Source organism: Ornithorhynchus anatinus, chromosome 10 (assembly GCF_004115215.2).
Source record: "Ornithorhynchus anatinus isolate Pmale09 chromosome 10, mOrnAna1.pri.v4, whole genome shotgun sequence".
Taxonomy (NCBI): domain Eukaryota; kingdom Metazoa; phylum Chordata; class Mammalia; order Monotremata; family Ornithorhynchidae; genus Ornithorhynchus; species Ornithorhynchus anatinus.
In genome coordinates, this window is record NC_041737.1 from 43,544,659 (window position 1) to 43,571,239 (window position 26,581).

At 45.0% G+C, this 26,581-nt stretch overlaps 1 protein-coding gene across 1 annotated transcript in view; it reads right to left on the bottom strand.

The window, feature by feature from the left end:
- The window catches only part of WASL (WASP like actin nucleation promoting factor), a 71,944-nt gene extending 45,707 nt beyond the window's left edge, over positions 1–26,237 (bottom strand). Inside the window, exon 1 of the mRNA XM_029073419.2 lies at positions 26,095–26,237. Within this exon, the coding sequence (XP_028929252.1) occupies positions 26,095–26,214 (120 nt within the window). The 5' untranslated portion in view covers positions 26,215–26,237. The remainder of the gene's footprint in view (positions 1–26,094) is intronic.
- Between the last annotated feature and the right edge of the window lie 344 nt (positions 26,238–26,581).

The window sequence follows — 26,581 nt, forward strand, 5'->3', positions numbered from 1 at the left end:
AGTTGGAGGCTTATCGACTAGAAATTAAACTAATCATTTTCTACATTTAAAACCATCATTTTCTAAAAAGACCTTTCTTCAATTTAAGAAATTGAAATCAGGAATAATCCAAGAAAAATTCCACTGTCATCTATTGCAAATAAAGTGGCAAACTCCAAACAAAAAATGCTCCAGATTCACACTGTATGGGGTTCAAGCTTTCCAGCCAGGTGGAACATAGTGCCACCCCAATGCAGACCCTCTCCTTCCCACCCCCAAAACTCGGGAGGGAAGGACTGTCCCAGATACACAGGGTCCTCATCTGCTGGCTTGCTCAAGGGTCCCTGTTGCGAGGGAGCTTCTCTGGCCAGTTTGAGGGTAGAGCACTCCCTCCCCTACCGGGGGTCTGGCTGGCCAAGGCTCCCTCTCTCCCAGCTCCGGGGCGGCTGTGAAGAGTAGGGAAGCCGCACTGATCCTGCTACCACCATCATTCCAGGTCCTAGCCGGGGCCTTGAGAAGAAGAGAGCAAGTTTGAAGGGCAAAACAGTGCAATCCCATGCACACCCTGGGATCTTGGGGGTGATTCAGGCAGTGTCACAGTGCTTTGCCGGACCCAGTGTACACTCTGGTATCATGTCCCCAAAAATTCGTTTTAAGGAAACACTTCACCTGATTTTCCCTCAGTGTAAAGGTAACTACTCACTTGAAGACTGTACTTCCGAACAATTTATTTTTTACACCCTATAGGCTAGAATTGGGGATGTTTATATTGTTTCAACTCTACACTAAAAGCACCCCGTGTGGCTGTCAGAGAGCACACAATGAAGCCATGAGGGGGGGAAAGTGTACATACAAAGGCGAATCGTGTTCGCCACAAGTTAGTTTGGTTTAATGCATTCCTCAGTTCCATGACAAACAGCCATGGGACTGGCTCCAGCTGGAGCACTGTCTGGTGGTACACGTCAGATGGCATCAGTAAAATAGGGAAAACACACAAGCAGCATGGCCTGGTAGAAAGAGCCCGGGACTGGAAGAAGTCAGAGGACCTGGGTACTAATCCCAGCTCCACCACTTGTCTGCTAAGTAACTCCTTCCTACTTAGACTTTGTGGGACAGGGACTGTGTCCAACCTGATTAATTTATATCTAACCCAATGCTTAGTCCAGTGCCTGGCACATAATAAGTGCTTCACAAATACTCCTGTGCCGATCTGTACAGATTTGAACCATGGAAACCCAGGGATCCTACCTGCTCTGCTACACCCACACCCACCCCCAACCGGAGAAGAATGTTCAAGTTTCTCTCACAGGGATTTACCATCTTATTGCTCTGCTTTAAAATATAAAATACAGGATCCGACTTATGCATCAGTAGATCCCTTTAAAGAGTTACCTGTTGCATCATCAATAGCCCAGGATAATACTTTCAGGCAGGCGCTAGCAGTCAATGGTTCATGAGCCATAACTGGCTCGTCTTGTGGTCTATTCTGAGGAAAAGTCACCCACCTGGGGGCAGGGGGCCAAAGTGGACTGAATAGGGGAGCAACTAGCAAGCAGGTGGATGGGCTGTCTCAGATCTCCTGCACCGTCTCCTGCCAGCCTCTCAGGGGAGTCTTGCTGCGGGCCTCTGCCAAGGGCCCACTCGGCTGGCCAGTTTGAGGGTGGAGCCGCCCCGGGCTGGCTGCCTGCAGCTGCACTGACCCAGGGGGGAGAAACTCCCACCGGGTGTTTGCAGAATGGAGCCATACAGCAGGGTTCCTCCTTTCCTTCCCCTGCCTCCCTCATCTCTCCTCCCTCCCTCCACAGACACGGTCTGTTGTACCCTCCAGAAGCTAGAGCGAGGGGGAGGGAAGTGTGGGGGCTCCTGAGGGCTGGAACAGGGGGGTGACGTGTTCTCAAAATCTGCCACAATGAGGCCGGTCCTATAATGATACCCTCATATGCTAAGGCGTCTCTCTTTTTCCTCCCACAGGCTCCCTGACCTCCCCAGCCCTGTCTCAGTCACAGGATGCAGGGATGGACGGACCAGGGCAGCAAGGGGGCAGCTGTTGATGTGGGCACAAGTGTCGGTGCCCCAGGGCCGGAAGGCAGTGCTCTTCCCAGCTGGGAGGCATGGCAAGTGCTTCACGTGCTGGAGGCAACAGTTGTTACCATGAAGCGGCTGCAGCTTCAGGGCACAGCTGGGCAGTTTTACATCAAGAGGTTGTTGACCCCTGCTCTAAGGCCACCAGAAAATACCTTGTTTTTTTCAAACACCTCGTAGGATTCTAGCTTTCTATTCAGGTAACTTCCTTTTTGAGGCATCAGTCTGGTGTTGAAGACACTGAGGTGGAGCAGTCCTCTACTGACCTTAGCCTTTGTGGTCCGCGAAGGTGACAATCACAACCTAAAGCTGGCCAGTTGGGGGAAGGGTGGGAGAAAAGCAAGGCTTTGCTGCTGTAGCTGGGGGGCAGTGGGGGTGGGGTGGAGGGAAGGAAACAAGCAAGTAGCTCAGGGCTCAGCCAGCTGTTTCTAACTGGTGCAGAGCAGGATAAAGGCAAGCGCCAGGGCAAGCCCAAAGACTCCTGGACTGCTTCCAAGGCCTGCCGCCTTCTCCCCCAGAAGGGAGGCAGCTGGAACCAGCTTCCCTGCCAACAGCAATAATGGCAGTTTGGCTTTTACCAGCTACTCTCCCACCCCATATGCAGGTGATTTTACCTCTCAGAGAACCTCCCCCAAAGTAAACTGCCTGGGGCTTCCCAAGCAGCTACCGTGGCCAGGTCCAAAGTCACAATGCCTCCAAATGGGGCCTCCAGATACATGCTCAAGCCCAATCTGAAGAGCAGGAGCTGACAAAAAAGCCTGCTCCTTTACCCAGGAACTCTCTGGGGTTGTGGGGGAGCTGTGGGAATCTCCCCAGTACAACATCCACGGACTGAAAGGCCAGAGAGACCTGGCTTCCTTATCTGCCTGTCCTCCTCTCCTTCTCCCACTTTGGGAGAAGCCCCCATAAACTCCCTGAGCACCAGCTTCTCCATGCCCTGGCAACGGCATAGGCTGAGGACAAAGGCTTGCCTTATTGAAGGTTTTGTGTGGTACTCTCCCTAGCATGCCATAGTAGACAGAGCACAGGCCTGGGAGTCAGAAGGTCATAGGTTCTAATCCAGGTTCCGCCACTAGTCTGTTGTGTGATCTTGTGCAAGTAACTTCATTTCTCTGGGCTTCAGTTACGTCATCTGTAAAGTAGGGATTGGGACTGTGGGAATGGGACTGTTTTCAACTATGTGGGAAAGGGACTGTTTTCAACCTGAGTTGCTCGTATCCTCCCCAGCACTCAGTATAGTGCCTGGAACATAGTAAGCATTTAATACTGCAATTACTATTATTATGCTCTGCACAGAGTAAGCACTCTATAAATACGGTCAATTCATTGCCTGGCCCGAGGGTACAGCCACTGATTCCTCCCCTACCCCATGGGCTGCTGTGGGCAAGCTGAACCACCACCAGCCGCTCCTCCTGTCAGGGGCTTCGGAGAGGGCAAGTCAGCGGACAGTCAGACAATTGACACTGAAAGACGATCTGAATGGCTGAATTAAATATTCCATGTTCCTTCTGAAAATAGCAACACAGGAAAATGCACCAGGCTTGCAAAAAAAAAAAAAGTGAAAAAAAACCCCTAAAAACGAAAACCCTGCCTGGTCACTTAGAACCTGGGTATTTGTTAAGCTCCTACTTTGTGCCACGTACTGTTCTAAACACTGGGGGTAGATATGAGATATCAGGATGTACACAGTCTCTGTTCCACATGGGGTTCAGTTTAATAGAAGGGAGAACACATATTAAATATCTATTTTAAAGATGAGGACATTGTACCTGTTATAAATGAAAGGAAATTAGAAAAATTAATTGGGAAAATGAAGCCAAAATTAAAATCCCTGCCTCATGAAGAAAGTCAAGGAGAACTCCCAGCCTGACCAAAATACACTCTTTAATTCTTGAGATCGCCAATGATGTTGCCACTACAATTCTCCCATTTAGCTAAATGATCCTTCCATTCCAACCGATTCTCACCCAGAAACCCTCAAGCTCAGCTATTTATTTAGGAAAAATATTCTAAGCAAGTTCAAGAATTCTGAGCCTACTGTTCTTTTCATAGCTGACATTCTTTTCGATCTATCATCTAAAAATAGATTTGGAGGGAGAAGGAAAGGGGGAGAAAAAAGAAAGAAAGAAAGCAAGGAGAAAAAAAACTTCTAGAGTCTGAAGCCTAAAAAAAGTAATTAATGCTCCAAATAAAGTAAAAGCACCTGATCACTTTAAAAATACACTCAGTCTCTACTTTATTGACACAACAGTAATCTAATGCACAAAAGTTTACCTACCCCTGAAAGCTAGCAGAGTTTTTCAAACACATGCTGGCAGCTTACAGACCTCCAGGTCAAACCCTGGAAACTTTCTCACAGAAATTTTAATCGGTAAATTGTGAGTTGTGGTTGGGGGGTGGGCAGGAGCAGAGAGAGGGAAGGTTTACATAAGGATCACACAAAAAAGGAAAAGGATGTAGTTCATCACAAGGAACAGTTGGGGGTGGGGGCAGGGGGGTGGGGGAGGGAAGGGGAGAGAGATTGCAGCTCTCTGAGCCCCAACAGCTTTGGTGACTCCAAGTGCTGGGAACTAAAGGTCTAGACGGCTGCGGTTCCCTGAAATACCAGATGTGGGCCATCTGAACCATGACTTGGGCCACCATTCTCCCACTGCTGCCACCTCAGAGGAGGCGGCCCTGTTTCAACTGGCTCATCCTGGACTGGGTCTCCGGTGGGTGGAGGTAGCAAAAGAGAAAGTGAGATCTGCCCTTTACTCCTTTCTCCTTCTTCCTGTATCTCCTGCTTTACCTTTCTTCTCTTCCTATCCCCTTTATCCCCCTGTTCGCTCACTTTTCCTCCTCCTCAGTATCTTCTTCTACTCTTTGACCTTCGCACCTATCGTTTCCCCTGGCTTTTTGATGATCTTATTCTCATACTGTTGTCGGCTCAACATCAGTCAATACCCACCTGGACAGTGGCCAGAAATTAGTGTTGCACTTTAACCTACGGTGTCTGTGTGAGAACCTATCACACCTTTTCTCTGTCCATGTTTTTCCTATTCCTGAAATCTGAAACTGAATGAGGCCAAGTTTAAGAACAGGTGTAAAGAGCCCAAGTGAACCTATTCAAAGACTTGAAAGTTCAGATATTACATGGATGGTGGCACCTAGAGAAAAACAATCTCTGAAACTCAAGAAAAAGGGAGGGGGCCAGACAATCACTCTTCCAGTTTACATTGGATCGAGCATTGTCAAGTGCTGCAAACAACAAGCATGATAAAACAGCAAGGACCAGTCTTTGCTTGTGCAAGATGTGGTTGTAACTGTGGGTCCATTGGGTTTTTCAAGCCCACAGTACCTCTATTGGTATCAGAGGCATCTTCTTTCTTTGAGTGTGAAGGACAGCTGTACACATCAGCTCAACAAAAATATGTCACTCTATAACAGCTTGACAGGGGAGCAAAAGCACAAAGAGGATGGGTCTGGGAGTCGGGAGATCTAGGTTCAGTAAATCACTTAACCTCTCTGGGCCCCAATTTCCTCATCTGTATCTTTGGTGATAAGATACCTGTTCTCCCTCTTGGACTGCAAGCTCCACATGGGCCAGGGAAGGTGCTTGAGCTGCATCTACTCCCAGCACATAGTAAGTGCTTAATTACATTTTTTTAAATCCTTACAATTAATTGTTAGTCCTTAGAGACATTTCAAATGGTGAACACGAAGCTTTTTATGGTATCTTTTAAGCATTTACTATGTGCCCAGCACTATACAGAGATGCTAAGTGACTTGCCCAAGGTCATACAAGCAGAAAAGTGATGGATCCAGGATTAGAACTCAGATCCTTATGACTCCCAGGCCTGTGCTTTATCTACCAGGCCACATAAGTGTCTTTGAATCTGCCTTGTGTTTTCACAGGGATGGATTCTGGATCTTCTGGGAACACATCCCAGCAGTAAACATCCAGCATGTCCTTTTATGTCCTTTCATTTGCTTCTGGAGAACGTGGATAAATACAATTGGCTAAACTGTAAACTCCTGGCAGGCAGGGATTTTGTCTAATACTACTGAACTCTCCCAAGCATTTAGTGGAGTGTTTGGCACAAAGCAGGCACTAAACACTATGGATTGGCTGAAACCCTCATTTTAATTCTTAGTTTGAACCTGCTCTCCTCCCAAAGTGGCAAAGTGCTGGAAGAGCTGGGCAACAGGGGGAGGAACTTGAGGCTGCATGATCCCATGACAAATGTTTAAGGTACAGGTCACCTCATTGATTCATTCAGTTGTATTTATTGAAGGCTTACTATGTGCAAAGCATTGTTCTAAGCGCTTGAGAGAATACAATACAGCAAGACACATTCCCGCCCAGAACTAGCTCACCATGCCACATCTGTCCTCTAGAATGTAAAAGCATTTTGGGCAGGGAACATGTCTACCAACTCTGCAGTACTGTACTCTCCTAAGCACTCAACATAATGCTCAGCAGAAAGTAGCCCTCTATAACAGAAAAAAAATTGACTGACTGATTGATCGATTGTGGCCCAAGGTGACTTAGAGGCAGACAGGAAAAAGCAAAAAAGGCCCAGGAGTAGCAGTGGGAGAAGTTCTGGGAGACAGAATTCTGCACAGGCTCAGGCCTCGGAAGCCAAGTTGGGCCAAGAGAGAGATGAACCCAGTTGGAGGTGCTGTGGCCACCTAGTTTGATCTCCCCTAGTTTTGCTGCATGTACACTTACCAACCATCAATCGATAGTATTTATTGAGTGGTTACTGTGTGCAGAGAACTTAAAGGGTTCATGTTTCCTTTAAGTGTTTGCTTCTCTGGACAAGAAAATTATCTTTAAATTGACTGATTTAAAATTTAGGGTCATGATATACCAGGATCCCAAGTTCTTCACAGTTTTCCTATCTTGGCCCAGGGAAGGTCTGGTGCATTTGAACCCTCAAAATCTGGTCTGTGCACAGCTCTCAATTAGTATTCATTGTGTGTTTACTGTTGCAGAGCACTGAACTAAGCACTTGGAAGAGTACAATACAGTTGTAGGCACAATCCCTGCCCACAAGAAGCCATTCATTCTTCACTCCTTCACATTTGTCACGATTTCTCTGGGCCTCAAATACCTCATCTGTAAAATGGGGATTGAGACAGAGTCCCACGTGGGACAGGGACGGTGTCCAGCCCGATTTGCTTGTATTCACCCCAGCACTTAGTAGTGTCTGGCATATAGTAAGCACTTGACAAATATAATTATTATTATTTATGAGTGCTTACTGTGTGCAAACCACTGCACTAAGTGCTTGGGAGAGTACAATGTAACAATAAGCAGATACAGTTCCTGCCCATACCCCATGTGTCAAACACAGTACAAAGCACTGGGGTAGAGAGAAGAGAATCAAGCCAGACACAGTCCATGTCCTGCATGGGCCACTCAAGACCCCAGAACTCCAAGTGAGCCAAAACTGCTACACTTGGCAGGGATGAACTATCTTTGGGCAAGTACCCTCTGGCCTTTGCAGACATGACATTTTGAAGATCTATGCTTAGTGGACTTTGACAATAGCCATGTACCCATTAATTTGGAATCCATTTGAATGTCTTATAAATTATTTATTCATATCGAGGTCCATCTCCCCATCAAGACTGTAAGCTCATTGTGGGAAAGGAACATGTCTACTAGCAACTCTACTGAATTCTGCCAGGCTCTTAGTACAGTGTTCTGCACACAGTAAGCACTCAACAAATACCACTGATGATGATACATTCTAGAAGACGCTAACACTTGCTAGCTTCAATAAGCATTTTTTTTAAATCCCTTATTCTGGATTTTTGCCACCACACACCCTACTAGAACTGAGAGATGAATTCAAACAACCTCATCATCTAGTCCAGGAATATAATCTATGGATAGAGGTGTTAGTGTCAGTTTACTAATTTTTATACAGTTCTGTAGTATAGTGATGGTGACTACTGAGCACCCACTGGGTGTAATGTACTATATTACGCCCTTGGACTCTTCTAACCTACCCCCTGGAATAAAGGTTATGTGCAAGGATCTACAAGCTCCTCGGCTGCCTCAATTCCAACATCACCACTCTGTGATCCATGACAAGCCCTGCTGGTAAGACTCCATTTCTTAGCCATTGTTATAAGCTTGTCACCTGCTTCCACTGCCACTTTCTGCATTAGAGCAGGTTTCTCATCTCACCTCTGCTTCATTCTAAAGGCCTCTTCCCTGGCTCTCCTTTCTCTCACCCACTTCTATTCCTGACCATTCCTTTCAGGGAACATGTCTACCAACTCTCTAATACTGTACTCTCCCAAGCCCTTGGTACAGTGATCTGCACACAGTAAGCAATCACTAAATTGATTGCTTACTGAGAAACAGCGTGGCTCAGTGGAAAGAGCACGGGCTTTGGAGTCAGGTCATGGATTCGAATCCCAGCTCCGCCACTCGTCAGCTGTGTGACTTTGGGCAAGTCACTTAACTTCTCGGTGCCTCAGTTACCTCATCTGTAAAATGGGGATTAAGACTGTGAGTCCCACATGGGACAACCTAATTCCCCTGTGTCTACCCCAGCGCTTAGAATAGTGCTCGGCACATAGTAAGCGATTAACAAATACCAACATTATTATTAAATGTCACTGATCTACTGACTGCTTTCGTATTACTGCTCCCTCTGCTTTGAACATTCTTTTTCCCTACTGGGGTTTCCAAGTGCCTTTGGAGTTTTCTTTCAGACTTCAGATAGTCTCTTCCATGATGCAGTCCCCAGAGAAATGGATGCAGGGCTTCTTCTCTGAGACAGTTACTATTTGGACATGGAAATCAAGCAAATGGAGGTACTTTGCTGTTTGGCCTTGGGCAAGTCACACCTTCTCTGTGCCTCAGTTACCTCATCTGCAAAATGGGGATTAAAACTGTGAGCCTCATATGGGACACGGAGCTTGTCCAACCTGTTTCACTTGCATCTATCCCAGCACTTAGTACAGCGCCTGGCACATAGTAAGAGCTTAAATACCAATTAAAAAAAGAAGAAAGAAGTAAGAATTGGAGAAGATTCATTACAGTCATATAAGCAAGGTCTGGCACTTGTTTGTAGTGGGAAGAAAGGGAAAGACTAGAGGCACGAAGGGGAAAGAATGTGGACCTGGAGATTCAGGAATGATTAATCATTTTGCTTGTGGAGAAAGAGAAGAAGGAAACTTGGGAAATAAAAATGGACAGGAAACTAAAAGGAATCACTGGCAGTGCACTAGCCACGTTGAATGTTTCCCCCTTAGCTTTCAAAGGAGAATTAACTTTCCTCCAGTTAAGCAAAACGACTATAATTTGGAAATGAATAACACTAATCTCAAGATACCTTTCAGAGTTCACTTTCAATTCCAAAGGCAAAGTTAGCAATATTCCCCTGGGGAGTTGGTAACCCTCAGCAGCCAAGCCAAATCATCTTGTCTGGCTCATGAGCTTATGGCCAATTTTGGAACAAACAACTGCACTGCCTCTTCAAGGTGACAGGTAAACCTCCTCTGGATTCTACATCACTCCTGCAGGCTGGAGCCCTAGACTCTGGGTTGCCAGGCTGGGGTCCCAACTTTGAGCTCCTCTGCTCACGCCCACCTCTACTTGTCACCTGGGACTGAAGTACCAGGGACCCCACAGCAAACCAGGCATACAACACCCCAACCCCCAATCCTCCTCAGGATTGATCCGGCAACCTAAGAACATTGCTCAGACCTCAGCCAAGACTTCCCCCGCCGCCTCCCCGTCCCAAAACAGTGCATACAACCTGCATACTAACCTGAACTGGCCCAGGTAAAAAGATTCCAGGATTTAGTCTCAAAGATGAGAAAATCTGTCAGCACTGTTTATTTAGCTAAAGTATTTTTTGATTTTATTTCCATGGTAACTGATATTGAGTTCTGATGTAAAAACTAGGATTTTTTTCCTTTAAAAAAATATGTTCTTTTCATTCTATTACCCCTCAAAAAAAAAAGATAGGTCAAAGACCTAGACTAATCTAATAAGCAGACACACTTATTTGTAAAGCAGTAACTTCTTGCCACTGAATACGGTATTTCAATGCCATTTTTAAATGTCTTGCTAGACTGATTAGTCTATCTGCAAATATTTTTATGGTATTTATTAAGCGCTTACTATGTGTCAAGGGTTGTTCTAAATGTTTATATTTTAGGTCTGTCTCCCTCATTACAGTTTAAGTTCCTGGTGGCCAGGAAATGAGTCTCTTCATTGCACTGTACTTTCCCCAGCACTAAGTCCACTGCATCATAAGTGTGGTTGCTCGAGAAATCCTATTCCTACCACTACAGCATTCTTTCCATCCTTCCGTGCCAATCCTGCCTCTCCTCTTCCAGGAAGTCTTCCCTATTTAAATAAATGTGCACATACATATATTTATGCTTACCAATGCCTACATTTAACTATTTTGACATTTGTTCTTCAAACTTCTCTTGGCTGAATGTTTTGCAATGGCAGAGACTCCCCAAGTTCTGTATTCCCACCACATTCTACTCAATGAAGTGTCTGGGATCTGATTAATAGCTTGCTGTCCTGGGATCTGGAGTCCACCGTGCTGTCTTGTAAACAGACAAGTCAGCAATTCCGGGATGGTCCATGACTTCCCATGTAGTTTGTGAAGTTGACAGTTTACCCGGTTGTGCTGTCCTCCCCACTCTGATCTTTCCAAACCCCAAACCTCGCCACTCTACCTGCCCTGAACCTCTTCCCTAACCGCCCAGGCCCCAGGAAGCCAGGGACAGTCGCTCCCCCCGAATATGGCTGCTGGCATGGGGATGGATTCCATAGCAACTCAGCAAACCCAGCACCAGGCACTAGGGAAGTTCAAGAAGCATGGTAAACTTTTTGAAGACTCTTGGGGATTTGTCTCGACTAACCATCACTTAAATTTACTGCCCCGAAGATGACACACATGCTGTTATTTTAGGTTTGTCTGGCAAATCAATTTGATTTCCCAAATCAGGGTATTCTTAGTGTATTGGGTGTGGCTCACATACTCTGTACACACCCTACAAAGCAGATAGACAACCATGTTACTCCTATGCACCAAGAGGCTTCCATAGTTTTAACAAGTCTGACCCCCTGGGGTTTTGCACTTTAGATGTTTTGCTTATCTACTTTTCTTAAACCCACAAGAATGAACTTGTGAAGTTGGATGATGAACCTAAGCTTTTATGGAAGATAAGCCCCTTTACAATTCCAACAGTTTACATTTCATTAAAACGAAGAGATGTTTTGGTTCCGAAACAATATAGAGATACTCTATCCCCAATCACTCAGGCTCTCTATTTATTTACCCATTGTACTGTCCTACATGATAATTACAAATTTAAGATGATACTCTTCTTAAATCTGGTTTATAAAAAAATTATCTTTTGACTGCTCAAAATACATCGACATACAATTTAACTATGCACGCTGTCTATTTCTGAGGAGGGGAAAAACGGGCTCTGACTATTAAAAACTCAATATGGTTAAAGAAAGAAAAAAAATTGCTTCACTTTTACATATGAAAGAGGAAGCAAATCTGTGGTATTTTACTACTTAAAAAAAAAAGAACCAAGACAGGATATTCATAGTTTTCCCTCCGGCCCTCCAATTAACCACAAAAATCACATCACATTCGTTGGTGAGGAACTTCTGCTTTGACGCTCTACCCCCATTATTTTAAATGCCATTAGCCATATGAAGTTTTATCTGGGAGGAGACTTGACATTAAGAAAACAAATCTCAACATACTTTTACAAAAAAAGTAGTCTGCACTTCTCAAACTACATTCTTAAAGCCACTGAACGTATGGTCAAATCCAGTAAGTCAGATAAGCACAAAAGCAGTAAACTTCCAAGACATTCAGAGAGCTATGCTAAGTAAACAATTCTGTGGTTTCCAATCTCAACCTAAGAAGTGGGCTGCTAATATTTTCCTACATTTGCATCCTAGGATCTCGATTTTAGGGAGTTTCTAAGGGAGCAGACTGCACCGATAATAAGTAAAATTAAAATATAAGAAACAAGTCCCTATTGCAAGACTAAATAACACTGGATCTAAAAACGGGCTCTTTGAGCTATCTTCAGGGAGGTAAAGGGAAGAATGTTGCTGGGCTTTGAAGTAAATGGCAGATTTATTCAGATGCGATGAAAAGCTGACCCAAGTTATCACAAGAAGTATGCCAAAAAACAAGTCTTTGGGCTACTGTACAGGATTGCAGAGCTCTCACTTGATTTTCGGGGAGGGAAGGAGAAATTTACTACTCTCCCTCCCTCTCCGAATTCTATAGTAAGTAAAGGACACATTGTCTCCAACTTGGGTAAGAACATTTCTTAATAAATTGTTGAAAAATCACCAATATTTGATTTCTGGATCCTAGAGGGGAAGAAGAGCAGATGATTGCTTTGTAGAGTTACCCCGCTCATGCTACACAACAGATCTTATTTCAGCTACCAAATGCAATTCATGCTGGCTACATATTTGGGGCCTTTTTACCTTACCAGCTTCCTTACGATAATGAAGCACAACTCTGGAGCTGTAAATGAACACTCAGCAGCAGCAAGGGAGTTTCCACTGAGGGCACAGTACTGTCCTACTATCGTGAGGAACATTCAACAGAAATAAAAGACAGAGGCGCTACCCCCCAAACTGTGCCAATTAATGCCAATTTATACCTAAAGACATGCCCTCTGGGCTCGTTATGGGCAAGGAATGTATTTGCTAATTCTGTTGTAACTCACTCCCTAATTCTGTATTCTGATGTACTCTCCTAACTGCTTAGTACAGTGCTCTGCACACAGCACTCAAATAATACCAACTGACTGACCAATTAAAGTAATGCTTATAAATCTGTTATGAGGATAGGGGACTTGAAGCTTTTTAAAATACGTTAACTGTGAAGGCTTTAGGAACTTTGGCTGAACTCAAATCCATAATGCACCTGCTCCATTAGCCTGCTTAAAAAAGCCCTCAACATTTCTTTAGATTTCATAGCTTTCCCGACAAATGTTTATGGAAGGGCTAATTCTTCATTTATTAACAAAGGTTTTGGCCTCTAAATGGTACCAAGAGAATTTATGGATGACTTCTTGAGTAGTACTTTGCAGAAGCTACTAGTCAGCATATAAACTCTCCAGATTTGGAAAACTTTTCAGATGATGGCACTGTCAAAGGAAAATATGAGGAACTTGGACAGTTGGATACTAACACTCAAGCACATTTTAAACTTTCTTTCTTCTCCGATAAAGTAATCTACCTTTCTGAGAATTAAATGCTTAAAATCGTATTTAAATAAATCCAATTCCTATGGGATTTTTTTTTTAACCTTGTGGGTTTCTTACATATCTATTTCTCATAAGAACTGACAATTTCCCCTATTCGCTATAGGCTGTCAATTTTATATCCAGGAGGTGGGTAACCAGTTAACAAGGTTACATCAATAATTTTTGGTGGTATTGATTGAGCGCTTACTGGGTGCAGAACACTGTACTAAGCACTTAGGAAAGTACAATACAACAGAGTTGGTAGACACATTCCCTGCCTACACTGAGCTTACAGTCTACTTACTGTAAAACACCTTCACTGACACCGAAGCCTAAATAATTAAAAATAAGTTGACTAAAAAGCTACACAGTGCAATCATTTTTCCTAAATAAACATCTCTGCAACTGAAGACAGCACTGTATTTTCTCTACTATAAAATTACTCCCAAAGACTGAACGGAGGAAACTGTCCAATTCTTTAGGAGTTCTGGGCTAGGGGATTTGGCTCTGCAGGGTATAAAATCTAGGATCATCACCATTGCACTCAGTTGTGAACTCAATTCACCCCTTCCTTCAGCCCTGCAGTACTTATTGCTAAGTACTAAGTATATCTGTATTTATACTAATGTCTGCATCTCCCTCTAGACTGTAAGCTCATTGTGGGCAAGGAATGTACTTACCCACTCTTTTTACTGTACTCTCCAAGTGCTTATTATAGTACACTGCGCACAGTAATTACTCAATAAATACGACTGATTGAGTGGACTTCAACTCAAGCCAACCTCAAGCAAGAGTGGGCTGTCTTAAAACGAGATTACAGGAAGTGCAAGAAATGACCAAGTTAAAACCTACCCACACTAAAATGCCAGCATAGTTAACTGACAAAAACATTGGCAAGTAGGAGCCAGGTACATTAGGAACCTCAAATGTGCAGGATTTGGAAAGATTCACACAAATTTCCTGTGGTTTTCTAGCTCCTGCCACAAAACTAGGAAACCTTTTGTCATTCAACACATTCTGACTTCATCAGCGAGAAAGGGGACTTTGCTCACTCTTTAGGGAGGCATTAATTTTCAGGTCTAAAGGGTTTGGTTTTTGAGTGCATTAAATTATTCCCTGAAGGTCTGAAAGACTTATGATACTTGCTAAAATATGATCTACTTCCAGGCTCAATGCTTGTAAAATGCTGTTCTATCTCCCTTCCCTATATCTCATACTTCACTCTTCTCCAAATGCACCCCACTTCCTTACATGACGCACATGGCCAACCTGGGTTCTAATCCAGCTTTGCCACTTGCCTGCTGTGTGACCTTTGGCAACCCACTTCACTTCTCTGGGCCTCAGTTTCCTCTTCTGTAAAATGGGGCTGCAATACCTGTTCTCCCTCCCCCTCAGATTGGGCGCCCCAAGTGGGACAAAGACTGTATCTGAACTGATAATCTTGTATCTAGCCCAGTGCTTGGCATACAGCAAGTGCTTAAATACTAGTAGTATTGTTACTACTAATAAAAAATGCATCAGTGCTATGACATTGGTATGTGTGGGGAGCTAGCTCTGGGAAAATCTGAAGGCACCATTTACATGAGCTGCAAAGGCTCACATTCCTAGTTTAAAATTTCTTTCTAAGTTTCATTTTGGGGGATGATTTAAAGGGATGTTTACATTCTTTAGTATGAAATGGGTGTTGGAGCAGCTAGTTCCCCTAAATTTATCCTAATTGCAAATTTTACTACATTTTTGCACCTTGAGATCATTCACTGAATTGTAGTTAAGTAAAAACATCCTCTGGGGGTACAATCTATGGTGGATTAACTCTTTCGGCAAAACAAGGTATTTACCAAAAAGGTAAAACAAACCTAAGGGGTCACTACATGTTTTCATGGTAAATTCATGGATCGGGTGATGTGGCCCACGCCCTTCTCAGGGGAAGCATCTAGGCTGTATACTACATTCTACGAGGTCTGTATACTACATTCTATGAGGTACTGAACATACTGCAAGGACTCTAATATTGAACAATAAAGTATGGTAATGATTTTGAACAGGGTCCTTCATAAAACCCTTGAAACAATAGAAAATTATCTTTCACAAGGTTGAACACAACTTTGAAACAGTATATTTCACTCAACCGATTCTCTTATCACATGCACATAAACAAATACATATGAAAAATGTAGTCTTCACTGCAGGCTATTTTTGTGATTAAAATACTCAATTTTAATTTAATTTTAATTTTAAAATGCTGGGATGCAAGCCCACCTGCTGCCAATGCCACCCAGGACCCCACACGGGGCTGTTTGCATGGCAGGGGTGGGGAGTCAAGATGATTTTTTTTTTATGGTATTTGTTAAACTCTTACTATGTGCCAGACACCGAACTAAAGCGCCGGGACAGATACAAGCTAATCAGGTGGGACACAGTCCATTGTCCCACATGGGGCTCAGAGTATTAATCCCCATTATACAGATGAAGTAACTGAGGCATGGAGAGGTTAATAGACTTGCCCAAGGTCACACAGCAGTCAAAAAGCAGAGCCAGGTTTAGAAGCCAGGTCCTTCTGATTTCCAGGCCCATGCCCTATACACTAGACCATACTCCTTCTCAAGTGATTTGGTTCCTTGCCTTTCGCGACATGATAGCAGAGTAACTCTCATGGATAGCAAAATTTTACTGTAGCAAATAACTGTCTTCCTTCTTCAATCACCATCAGTGGTATTTAGTGCTTCTACATCAAACTGCCCTGGGTCTCATCAAATGGATTTCGGTTGGCCTTAAACTCATGAGAGGATCTATTCTGAAGAGGAAAATCTGCTTCAGAACCCCTTCCCAATTTTTTTCCTGGATTGCTATTCATGAATCAAAATTACCTTCCAAACAACCAAACAAAATATTGTCCCTGCTGAGTAGTGCTTCCACGTCCCTCTTTTCCTAAAGACTTTAGATCCCATTCTTAAAAAATGAAGAGCAGACTCTGACATCTATCCTACTGTGAGGCTAGACGATCTCCAAAAAACAAAGCACCTTCAAGGTAATGAACACATTTGGGAAATTGTTTCAAAAATGTGAACTCTATGAAATGACAAAGCAGTTGACTTTGTTAAAATGCTCTTAATTTTCACAATTTCACACCCCACAAGTTTCGACAACACTTTTCTAATTATTAAAAGAATGAGCTAACAGCCGGAAAATCAAAATTTAGCACAGAAAAGAGCGTAAGCTGTGGCCATGTACGCTTCTCATCATTTTTCAAGCACCGGCATTTGTCCTCTGCTGAGTCTGAAGCTTCCGATCTTAAAGCAAATACAGAGCACCAAACATACTCTCTAAGCAGCAGCTTTGGGTGAGAAACAAAATTTCAGAGGGGGCGGGGGACAATATAAGCCTAGAAAACAGAATATAACTAGAGAGGGGGTGTTCAAAGTCCAGCCAGTGAAGGGAAGGATTTACAGTCCACTCTCAATTAGTTACACTAATGTAGGGGAGTAGTGGTGTGGATAATTAAATTGAGAATGATCCCAAAACTCTCCCACTCACCACAGTCCCAGGTGGATTCCATCCCCATCCACCCAGGTCAAAGGTCATTGTCTCACCAATTCCCATGCTCCTAGAAGCCTCCTGGGTGTATAGTAGATGAGGGGCTGAATGGGCTTGGAAGCACTGAGTGCTGGGTAGAGAGATAAATGTCATATAGATGACCTGCAGAAAGAAAATTAGAGGTTTCCAGAACTACACAGGGAAAGTGTGGGCAATCATCAGGGGACAGTGCTTGCTTAGGATGGTGAGAATGATTACTCTAATAGAAATACTCTTCCCTGAAAAAAAGTGAGAAATCAGGTTTAAGAAGCTAGAGCTCAAAATGTGCAATGCATTTCCTTCACTACTCCTCACCATAGGAAAGCAATTTTGAAATTGGAGAATGTAGAAAAGGGATAGCCTTAATGCTGTAAATGTAAAACCTGAGGATTTTATAGGGAACCACAATGAAAATGGACTTCCGGTGTCCAGAGCAATAGAAAGTAATCTATTGAGTAGAGTCTAATGAGAAAAAGGAAAATCAAAATAGTTTGGGAAAGATAAACAATACCATGTTCGGGCTTCTTGTGTTAAAGTCCTTCAAAAATCAGAGGTGGGGCTCTCCTCTTTCCCGCTGACCACCAGGGGATGATATTCGACCTACCCCATGAAATTGGAGTTGTGGGGAGGGGGTGGCAGCCGCAGTGGCCTCCCTTGGCCTGGATGCACCCACGTGTATTTCCCTAGAGGGGTTTCCGGGGACTGCAAAGGGGGAAGCCACACTGAGCAGGTACCCCTTCCTCCTGCTGACCACCACGGAAAGGAAACCTTCTGCGAGCCACCAGTTTGAGAGGAGAAGCGACACCACTAGGAAAGCAGGTTCCAGGGAGATGGGGGAGAGGAGAATGAGGCAATTATCATGGTTTCCCTCCTCAGCACTGAGCACTTCAAGAAAAAAAGACCCGCTTGCCCACTGGGCTTACCTGCCTCCACATGACACGAGGGCGATTGGATGTTGTGAAAAAACAAAGATCTGCCACCTGGAGAGATTCTACGGTCCCAAGAGCCAGTGTGGGTCTATGCTTGTTCATTCCACTTTAAAAAAACAAGTTAACTAAAAGAACTCATTTGAGAACTGTTGGTATTTCTATGTGCCTAAATCTTCTCTCGGTAGATTTTAAGTTCCTTGAGGGCAGTATCTGTGCTTTATTAACCTTACTGAAATCTCCCCGGTGTTGAATAAGTGCGCCCTTCATAAATGCTCATGAGGATAAAGACGAGGAACATAAAGTACAGCTACTAATGCTTCTCAGGCATATAGAGTAGCCTTTTGTACAGTTTTTAAAGACATTGCCAATGATGGTGAATTTTACCCAAGGTTGTGAATGTGGACCAAAATGCCAATCCAGGATATTCAAAGACTGTTCCCAGTTGTATTGCTGGGTTTTCTGTTTGCAGAACTTGACACCGTTTCAGTTTCGCCACAAACTCACGATCCTCTCAGGGCTTCTGGTCAAAGAACCACTCCTGTCTTTGCTGCGGTGTGCCAGCCTGGTCTGGCTACCACTAGTGGTCTCTCAACATTCCCAGACATCAAAATGGAGCATAAACATTTTGATATCTAAACCACCTTTACTAGAAAACCAGCCAACTAGCAGGTTGCCTAAACGGAAGATGTCTCTACTTTTGTTGTATATGGTGGGCGGGTTCATAACTGCAGGTTATTACGCTAAAGGAAATTTTGACTGGTTCATAACTGCAAGATACTATTCTAAAGTAAATTTCCTATTAATAAGCAGATTTTAGAGTCACAGTAGGAAGCTACAATGCTTTTCCAAATATCTTCTGCTTTTCCAAACCTCCTGGAAAACTGGATGAAATCAGTCCCATAAATAATTGTGTGTGTTTGCGTGTCTGTTGCACTTATTATAAATAATGTGTACACTCCCTCTGTTATCTCATCCCTTGTGTCTCAGCTTGCTCTTCAGGACCTTTCCTCCGCTTTAGTTCTTGCACTTTGATCGAGAAGATCTTTTTCTGAAAGTGCTGTTTTCTACATTAAGCTTTTCTTCCCAACATCTACACAAATTACTAAAGCTTAAAACAAAAAGGATTTTTCTACAGCAAAGGACAAAGGAGACAAAGGAACCAACCCTGCTCCAAAAGATGACCAAAGTATTCACTGACATTAAGGAGATGAGTGTGTTGATGCCCCATTCCTTACAGCCTGCACTGGCCACTAGCCCATCTCCTCACGATCTGTTGCATGCTCTCTCTCATCTTTCTTCCGGTTCACACCTGTGCTGCCAGTGTGGCCTGAGCTGAAAGAAACTGATGCTACCCTACTGCTATCACCATGGACCTGTCCTCTAAGCTCATTAAGGTGTTTGGCTTGGGGTTCTTTTGTACTACGGCATTTAAGCGCTTACTACATGCCAAGCACTGAACTAAGCGCTGGGATAGATACAAGGTGTTCAGGTTGGACAAAGTCCCTGTCCTACAAGAGGCTCACAGTCTTAATCCCCATTTTACAGACGAGGTAACTGAAGCACAGAGAAATGACTTGACCAAGGTCATCCAGTAGAGAAGTGGTGGAACCAGAATTAGAACCCAGGTCCTTTGACTTTCAGGCCTGTGCTCCTCCCATTAGGCCATACTGCTTCTCTGAAGGGCTACCAGGTAGGAAACTGGAAAATGAAGCCAACAGCTAAAAAGGATTAAGGAAAGACTTCTTTTACAAGACTTGATTTCCACCTCCCTCCACCTAAATTTGCAGATGATTCAAGTTAGTTCTTCTGAACACATAATTAAGTAGTTGTACAGATGTAAATATTCACAAGGAGAGAGTCTAGTCAGGAAACCCAGGAGTTACCTTTTCGGAGGCTCTGTTCTTTGAAATTTAATGCAAAAGGAGTGGGAAAAATTGGTCTGGCATCCTTTATGAAATGGGTTAGGCAGTCAAAGAAGAAATGTTAATGTGCTTGACAAAAAAGATATCTGTAAATTCATTCAATCGCATTTATTGAGCATTTACTGTGCGAAAAGCACTATACTAAGCACTTGGGAGAGTATATTACAACAGACATTCCCTGCCCACAATGAGCTCACAGTCTCTCGATCGATTATGTCTTGCTAAGATTTTGGCTGTCGTTAGAAGTTGATTTTTTTTAGAGTTTGTGATTTTGAACTTCTTTTGAAAGTTCTTTACTTTCAATTTTGTTTAACACGTATGGAAAAAATTGGAAAGACTAAATATTTTCTGTAATTGAAATACATTGGAATCATAGGACTATTTACTCAAAATCTGTCACACTGAACAACTTGGCTTAATACAGCTCTCCAATGCCACAGTGGAATACAGGGTGCTGCACAACATAGTAAATGATTTTAAACCCTTCCAGGGCAAGTGTGGGGACGACTGAGCTGCTGCCTTTCAGGACAAAGTGAAGAAAATGCAAAAAGAATTGGAATGTTTAGGCCGCAGTTTGTATCACACCTAATAAGCCAAATAACCTTATTTTAATTCTCAAAAATTTTCAGGCTGAATTACTGCTTTGTGGACTCATGAGATTCATTCGACTTCAGCAGGCAGAATCCATCCAGCCAAATGATTAAATGTGGCCCAGCTCAGACCAGCCGCTTCTCCTTGTGGCAGCTCCTACCTGGCTCTGGGCCAGCAGCAGATGAGTTAGTAGCCTCCCAGCATGCAGCAAGTCCAAGAACAGCAGTTAGGAAGGCATGAATGCCCAAGTATATCCACAACTGTTTCAGAGTCACCAAGGAGCCACTTCGGGCAAAAGGACGAGGTGCACCTACATCTGTCTTTCTGCTTTTTTTGCAGGGGGGGGAGAGGTTATTTGTTAAGCACTTACAGGGTGACAGGTGCTGTACTAAGCACTGAGGAGATAACCTGGTTGGACACAGCCCTTGTTGCTCACAGAGCTCAAATTTTTAATCCCCATTTTACAGGTGAGGTAACTCAGACACAGAGAAGTTAAATGACTTGCCAAAGGACACACAGCAGACGAGTGGTGGAGCCAGGATTTAGAACCCAGGTCCTCTGACTCCCAGGCCCATGCTCTTTCCATTAGGCCAAGCTGCTTCTCCTCTTTTACCAGGCTGTCGGCTGGCCTGTAATGTACGTAGTGGCCTGAGAGCAATCAATCTGTGAGCCCTACAAGTTGCCCACCCCTGTATCACAGTAAGCGAGAGAAAAACAATTTCCTTCAAGAATTTATTCATGATATTGAGGGTCTCAATAATGGTGGATCACAGTAATAACTATTACATGCAATATATTAATTTATGATAAAGTACTTTCCCTTGATATGGATCTAGAGAAAGTTAATACCTTGTCTCACAATAAAACCAGAAATGCCAAATTTAAGAAATAATTCCGTGCTATGAGTTGTCTATCCGCAATGATATTTACGGATATCCCCATTCGTATTTGCCTTACTCTTAGAGAGCTTCATCAAATTAATCTTCTCTACTGACATGAGTATTAGGGAATGTATTGTTCAGCTGGTACAACGGCAGAGCTTTGACTACAGCTAGGATCGGCAGTGGAGTCATTAACAAGGTCCCTGAAGGCTTCGGGGCAAAGTTGGTTGGGACTTTCCTCCCGGAAGTTATGCTGCAGAGGGAAATTTTGTGTGTGGAAGGACTTGAAGAACGAGTATTGGGAATTATGTCTGTCCAAAGGTTCAGACTCACTTCAGCCACATTCCCCATGGAAGGGGGACCAGGTAATCTTGTTAGATAGACAGGTTAATGGCCCTCAGTGTGGAGAATGGCTCCCCTGGGCTGCTACCCCAGTGGTAATTCTATTCCTGCTCGGGTGCTCCAGGCCACACTTAAGCACACTCCATTCAGTAAGCAGTACACTGGAACCTGCTCTATGAGCAGAGGTCTTACTCCAGAACTACTACCTGTCCCCTGCTTCCCGCCCCACCCCCCCACCAGCCATTCACCAACACGAGATCTACTTTTGGAGGAAAATACTACTTTAAAATTTGTACTTAATACACATTATCCCCAATTCTGTACAGACTAGGGTCATAGAACTGTGTTGGCTTGCTAGATGCTGGGAATTAATTCCTCACAGGGTTCAAGAGAGTTCAGTATTGCCACTGGTCCAAATCCTGCTTTCCTATGAATCCACACATGGGTAAGTAATGGGTAGGCGAGGAAGTCGGCAAAGGTTAAGTCTTGCACTTCACACTAAAATGGGAAACAAGCTATACATTTCTGGATTCCAGTCAGCTACCCTGTTAAATAACTTCAGATAATTCATAGTTACTTTACGATAAGTTAATCAGCTTCTAAATTAACACTAATTTTGGTAAAAGGCAAAGCGTATCTTAGAGCAATTTCTCAGCTTCAATGTCTCCACCATGAAACTCAGCCCAATAAAACTGATCAGTCCAGAGTTGTGTTTTTTTTAAAAAAAAAAAACTGAAAAATTAGCAACTATCATATCATATGCAGGGTTTTTAAAAATCTCCAAACTTCTAAATCTGGAAAATTAGAAACTCTCCTATCAAGCATTATTTTATAACTAAAAACACATCTTCAAATGCTGCCAGTTGTCCCATAACGTGATGGCATGATGATGGTATTTTTTAAGTGCTTACTACATGCCAAGGACTGCATTAAGCTCTGGGGTAGACACAAGATAATCAAGTTGGACACAGTCCCTGTCCCACATGAAGCTCGCAGGCTAAGTAGGAGGGAGAACAGGTATTGAATGTGGAGTAGTAGAGTTTGAATATCCAAATTCACAGACTAAATGTATTGCAATACCCAAGGGCCTACATTTTCCATCACCAGCTGAGGAAAGGTGACGTCTGAGCTGGACACCAAGAGAGGACCCAGTCGGACATGCGGCTCCTGCTGCTGCTCCCAACACCCCTGCAAACAGGTAGTCACAGTTTCGGGGATTTGTTCTCTTGATTTGCTCCCTCAACATAAAGGGAAGGAACAAGAACACAGATGGTCTCTGAGAAGGAGAAGAAAGCAACAGACTCAGTCTCAATCCTCCCAGGGTGAGTGAAGGGAATTGTATGCCAGTGGAAATATGGACAACCGGCAACAAACCAGAAGTGAACAGAAAGTTGACTGCCACTGCAACAGCCAAGAAGATCAGGTGCTGGTGACAGGCTTTCCCCACCAAATTTTAATACCTGGTCACTTACTTGCAACTTCCCATTGCAGAATGCCCAGTCTCTTTTCCAGTAAAACTATACCCAACACCAGGGGTGCGTGCCCGGCTCCTGTCCCTGTTCCTGGCAGTGCCCTCGCAGAAATCCTACCTTTGTCCCTGCCCTTGCTCTCTCCACAGTCAGACTCTGTGGAGACACAGAGTCTCCAAAGCCAGGTGCATAGTGGTTTCAGGTTCTCAAGCCCCAGTCATCCTGCTTCCCAGCACCTTCCTCTTCTTTCTCATTGCTTGTCCTCCTCCTTGCCCCTCCCATCGCCCAGTTCTCCTAGCCAGAGGGCTTGGAGCTGATGCACCCTATATGGATGTGCAATTTGGGTATCTATCTACAGATAGATCCAAACTTTCTGATTAAGATCCTAAGTCCCTAACCACAACAACATACAACCTGTTAGGGGTTCGCGACGTTAAGTTAGTTTACGCTCTCAAATCTATTTCAATCCTCCCCAGTGAGACTGTAAGCTGCTTGTGAGCGGGGAACGTGTCCTACCAAATCTGACAACGTGCTCTTCCAAGCACTTAGTACAGTGCACTGAACCCAGTAACTGCTCAATAAATATGACTGACTGAATTACAGAAACTCCCTCAGTGGTATTTACTGGTATTTATCTATGTGCAGAACACTGTACTCAGCGCTGTTTTCTTATGGTCATGGTTAATAGCTACCGGCTTTGTTCATGCCACTTCTGGGCCTGTTGTTGCTACCATACTTTAGCAAATGCCTAAGAAATTCATTTTTTTTTTACACGAGGAAAAGAAAATCTAAAATGTTAACCCCCATTAAATGAGTACTTTACCAACACTAATTCAATCTTTTCAGCAACTCTATGTTGTAAGAAGTGGAATCTGGATCCGGTATACTACTCTGGGAGACGTACCGGTCTTAGACCTGGACCTTACCTATCTTACGTGACAAGGCAAGTTAGGAGCTGGGAACCGAAATCCTCACAACCCACTAGTCTAGCCATTGAACTGTGCTTCCTTTCTGTACGGCAATCTTTTTTTTTTCACAGAAGGACAAATTTGGAACTTGAAAGAGGTTCTAATAAGCACTGGTGATCTCACAATAAATTACTTTGTCTACTTGTATTCTAATGCAATTTCCTTCCTGTTTAAACTTAATTGTGTTTGGTATGTAAAACATTGTCCAATTACTTCCTTTACAAATCACGCTGTGTGTCCGATACAAAAATTTTTATCGAATTTAAAGGCATATTTCCAATATGATTAATAATCTTTAGGAAAATGGCAGGGATTTCTTCAAATTCTAATTTATCGGAAGTTCAACGAAGAGCATATTTTTATATTTGACTGTGCTCTACGCAAGACATGGCAAACTTGCACCCTAACGCCGCTTTTTGAAATAAAGGTCAAGCAAAGGAAAGCTAAGAATGTTATTTTTGAGAACTTATTCAATAGAGATAACACAAAATAATCTTTTCAAACCTGGCTGGGAGTCAAAAAACATTCTATGGGTCACGAACTCCATTGATTTGGGGCAATTTACACTACTCTCCCTTACTTCACCTTGAGGTTGTAAAGATCACATTCCACTTGGAGATGTGCATGGTCCGGTGACATTTAACTGCTAAAGGCAGTTAAAATATGGGCCCACCAGGTAGAGAAGCACCTACAATCTGGCCAAGGAGGTCCAACCTGTAAAGGCCATCAGCCAACTGGGGCCCGATGGGTGGCCTCTTGGAGAAGAGTTAACAATTAATCTGCTACCATTCCTACAAGGTTCCGCTCCTGATTTGTTCTGCCAACAGGTTCAATCCGGCCTGACACATTCACCGTTTCCAAGGGAGGTTGCGGCAACAAGCCGCGATTGCTAAATCCCCCTCCAGGTCGATCCGAAGGGATCCGGTCATGCAATCGACGTCCTGCTCCGTGGGGAGGGATGATTCATCTTCATTCATTCAATCGTATTTATTGAGCGCTTACTGGGTGCTGAGCACTGTGCTAAACGCTTGGAATGTACAATTCGGCAACAGATAGAGACCATCCCTGCCCAATGACGGGTTCACAGTCTAAACGGGGGAGATGGACAAGCAAAGTAAAGCAAAACAGAACATCATCAAGATAAATAGAATCAAGGAGATAGACACTTCATGAACAACATAAATAGGGTAATAAATATATACAAATGAGCACAGTGCTGAGGGGAAGGGGGAAGTGCAGAGGGTGGGGGAGAGGAGGAGCAGAGGGAAAAGGGGGGCTCAGTCTGGGAAGGCCTCCTGGAGGAGGTGAGTTCTCAGAAGAGTATGAAGAGGGGAAGAGTTAGTTTGGGATAAGAAGGAGGGGGTGAAAAGAGGGGCCGGGATAGCTCTTTGGCCAAACCCACCGGGATCCAGCATCCCCGAGCCCCCGCGGGGGGGATGCAGTTCTGACCAGGCCTGTACCGCGAAGCCAAGCCTCAGCAGCAGCAGCAGCAGCAGCAGCAGCAGCAGCAGCAGCAACAGCAGCAGCAGCTGCTGCCAATACCATGAAGGTTTCCGTCAACAACACACATTCCCCTTCTCCCAGCTCAACTGCTCCTTCCCAACCGACCATCAAGGGCTGGGGTGGGTGGGCGGGTGACCCGTGTCCCCCACCCCACCGCGGGGTCCCCGGGGACGGGGTCCGAGGCGCCTCTGCTCCCAGCATCGGGGGTGTCGGGGGAGGGATCGGGGGGGGGGGGGGACCCCCGGTGGAGGGGCGCAGGGCGGGTGGAGAAGGAGCGGGCCCGGGAGAGGCTCCTCCCGCACCGGGGAGCGGCACATTTCCTGCCTTCACGCTTTTTCCTGCTGCTGCTGCTGCTGCTGGAGACCCAGGAACCTGGTCCGGCCTGGTCCGCCGGGGCCCAACCCTGCGGCCGGCGGGACGAGGGGCTTCGCGGCGGCCCCAACCGCTCCCGCTGAGCTGAGCCGACCCCGGATCGGCCGGCGGGGAGGGGCCCGGGCCCAAGGACCGGCCAGAGGCCCGGCGACGGGGGAGGGAGTTGGGGGGAGGCCCGCGGAGGGGAGAAGGACCGGCCCGGAGGGGCGGCAGCAACTGACCACACATTTCTTGCCGAGGAAGGCGAACAGGGCCTCGTTCTCCTGCGGGGTGAGCAGCAGGGAGCCCACGTTGGTGACCCTCCGCGGCGGCGGCGGCTGCTGCTGCGGGCCGGAGCTCATGCTGGGGCCGGCGGCGGGGCTCGGGGGAGCAGCTGGAGGAGCAGGGAGGCCGTGTCCTCCGGGGATCGGACGGAGGGACGGACGGAGGGACGGACGGAGGGACGGACGGAGCCCGGCCCCGCGCGGTGACAGGGGCGGAGGGGCCGGTCAGAGCCACAGCATCGCGCCGGGGGGCGGGGAGCCAACGGGGAGGAGCCTCCGGCCGGGAACAAAAAGACACCCAGCGAGGCCTCCCGCGGGCGGGCGGCCGGGGCACGAACGGACTGCCTGCCTGTCTATCTGTCCGTCCGTCCGCCCGCCAGCCGGTCCTTCCGGATCGATCCTCCTCCCCCCGGGGCCCGGCCCGGCCGCGCTACCCCTCGGCCTC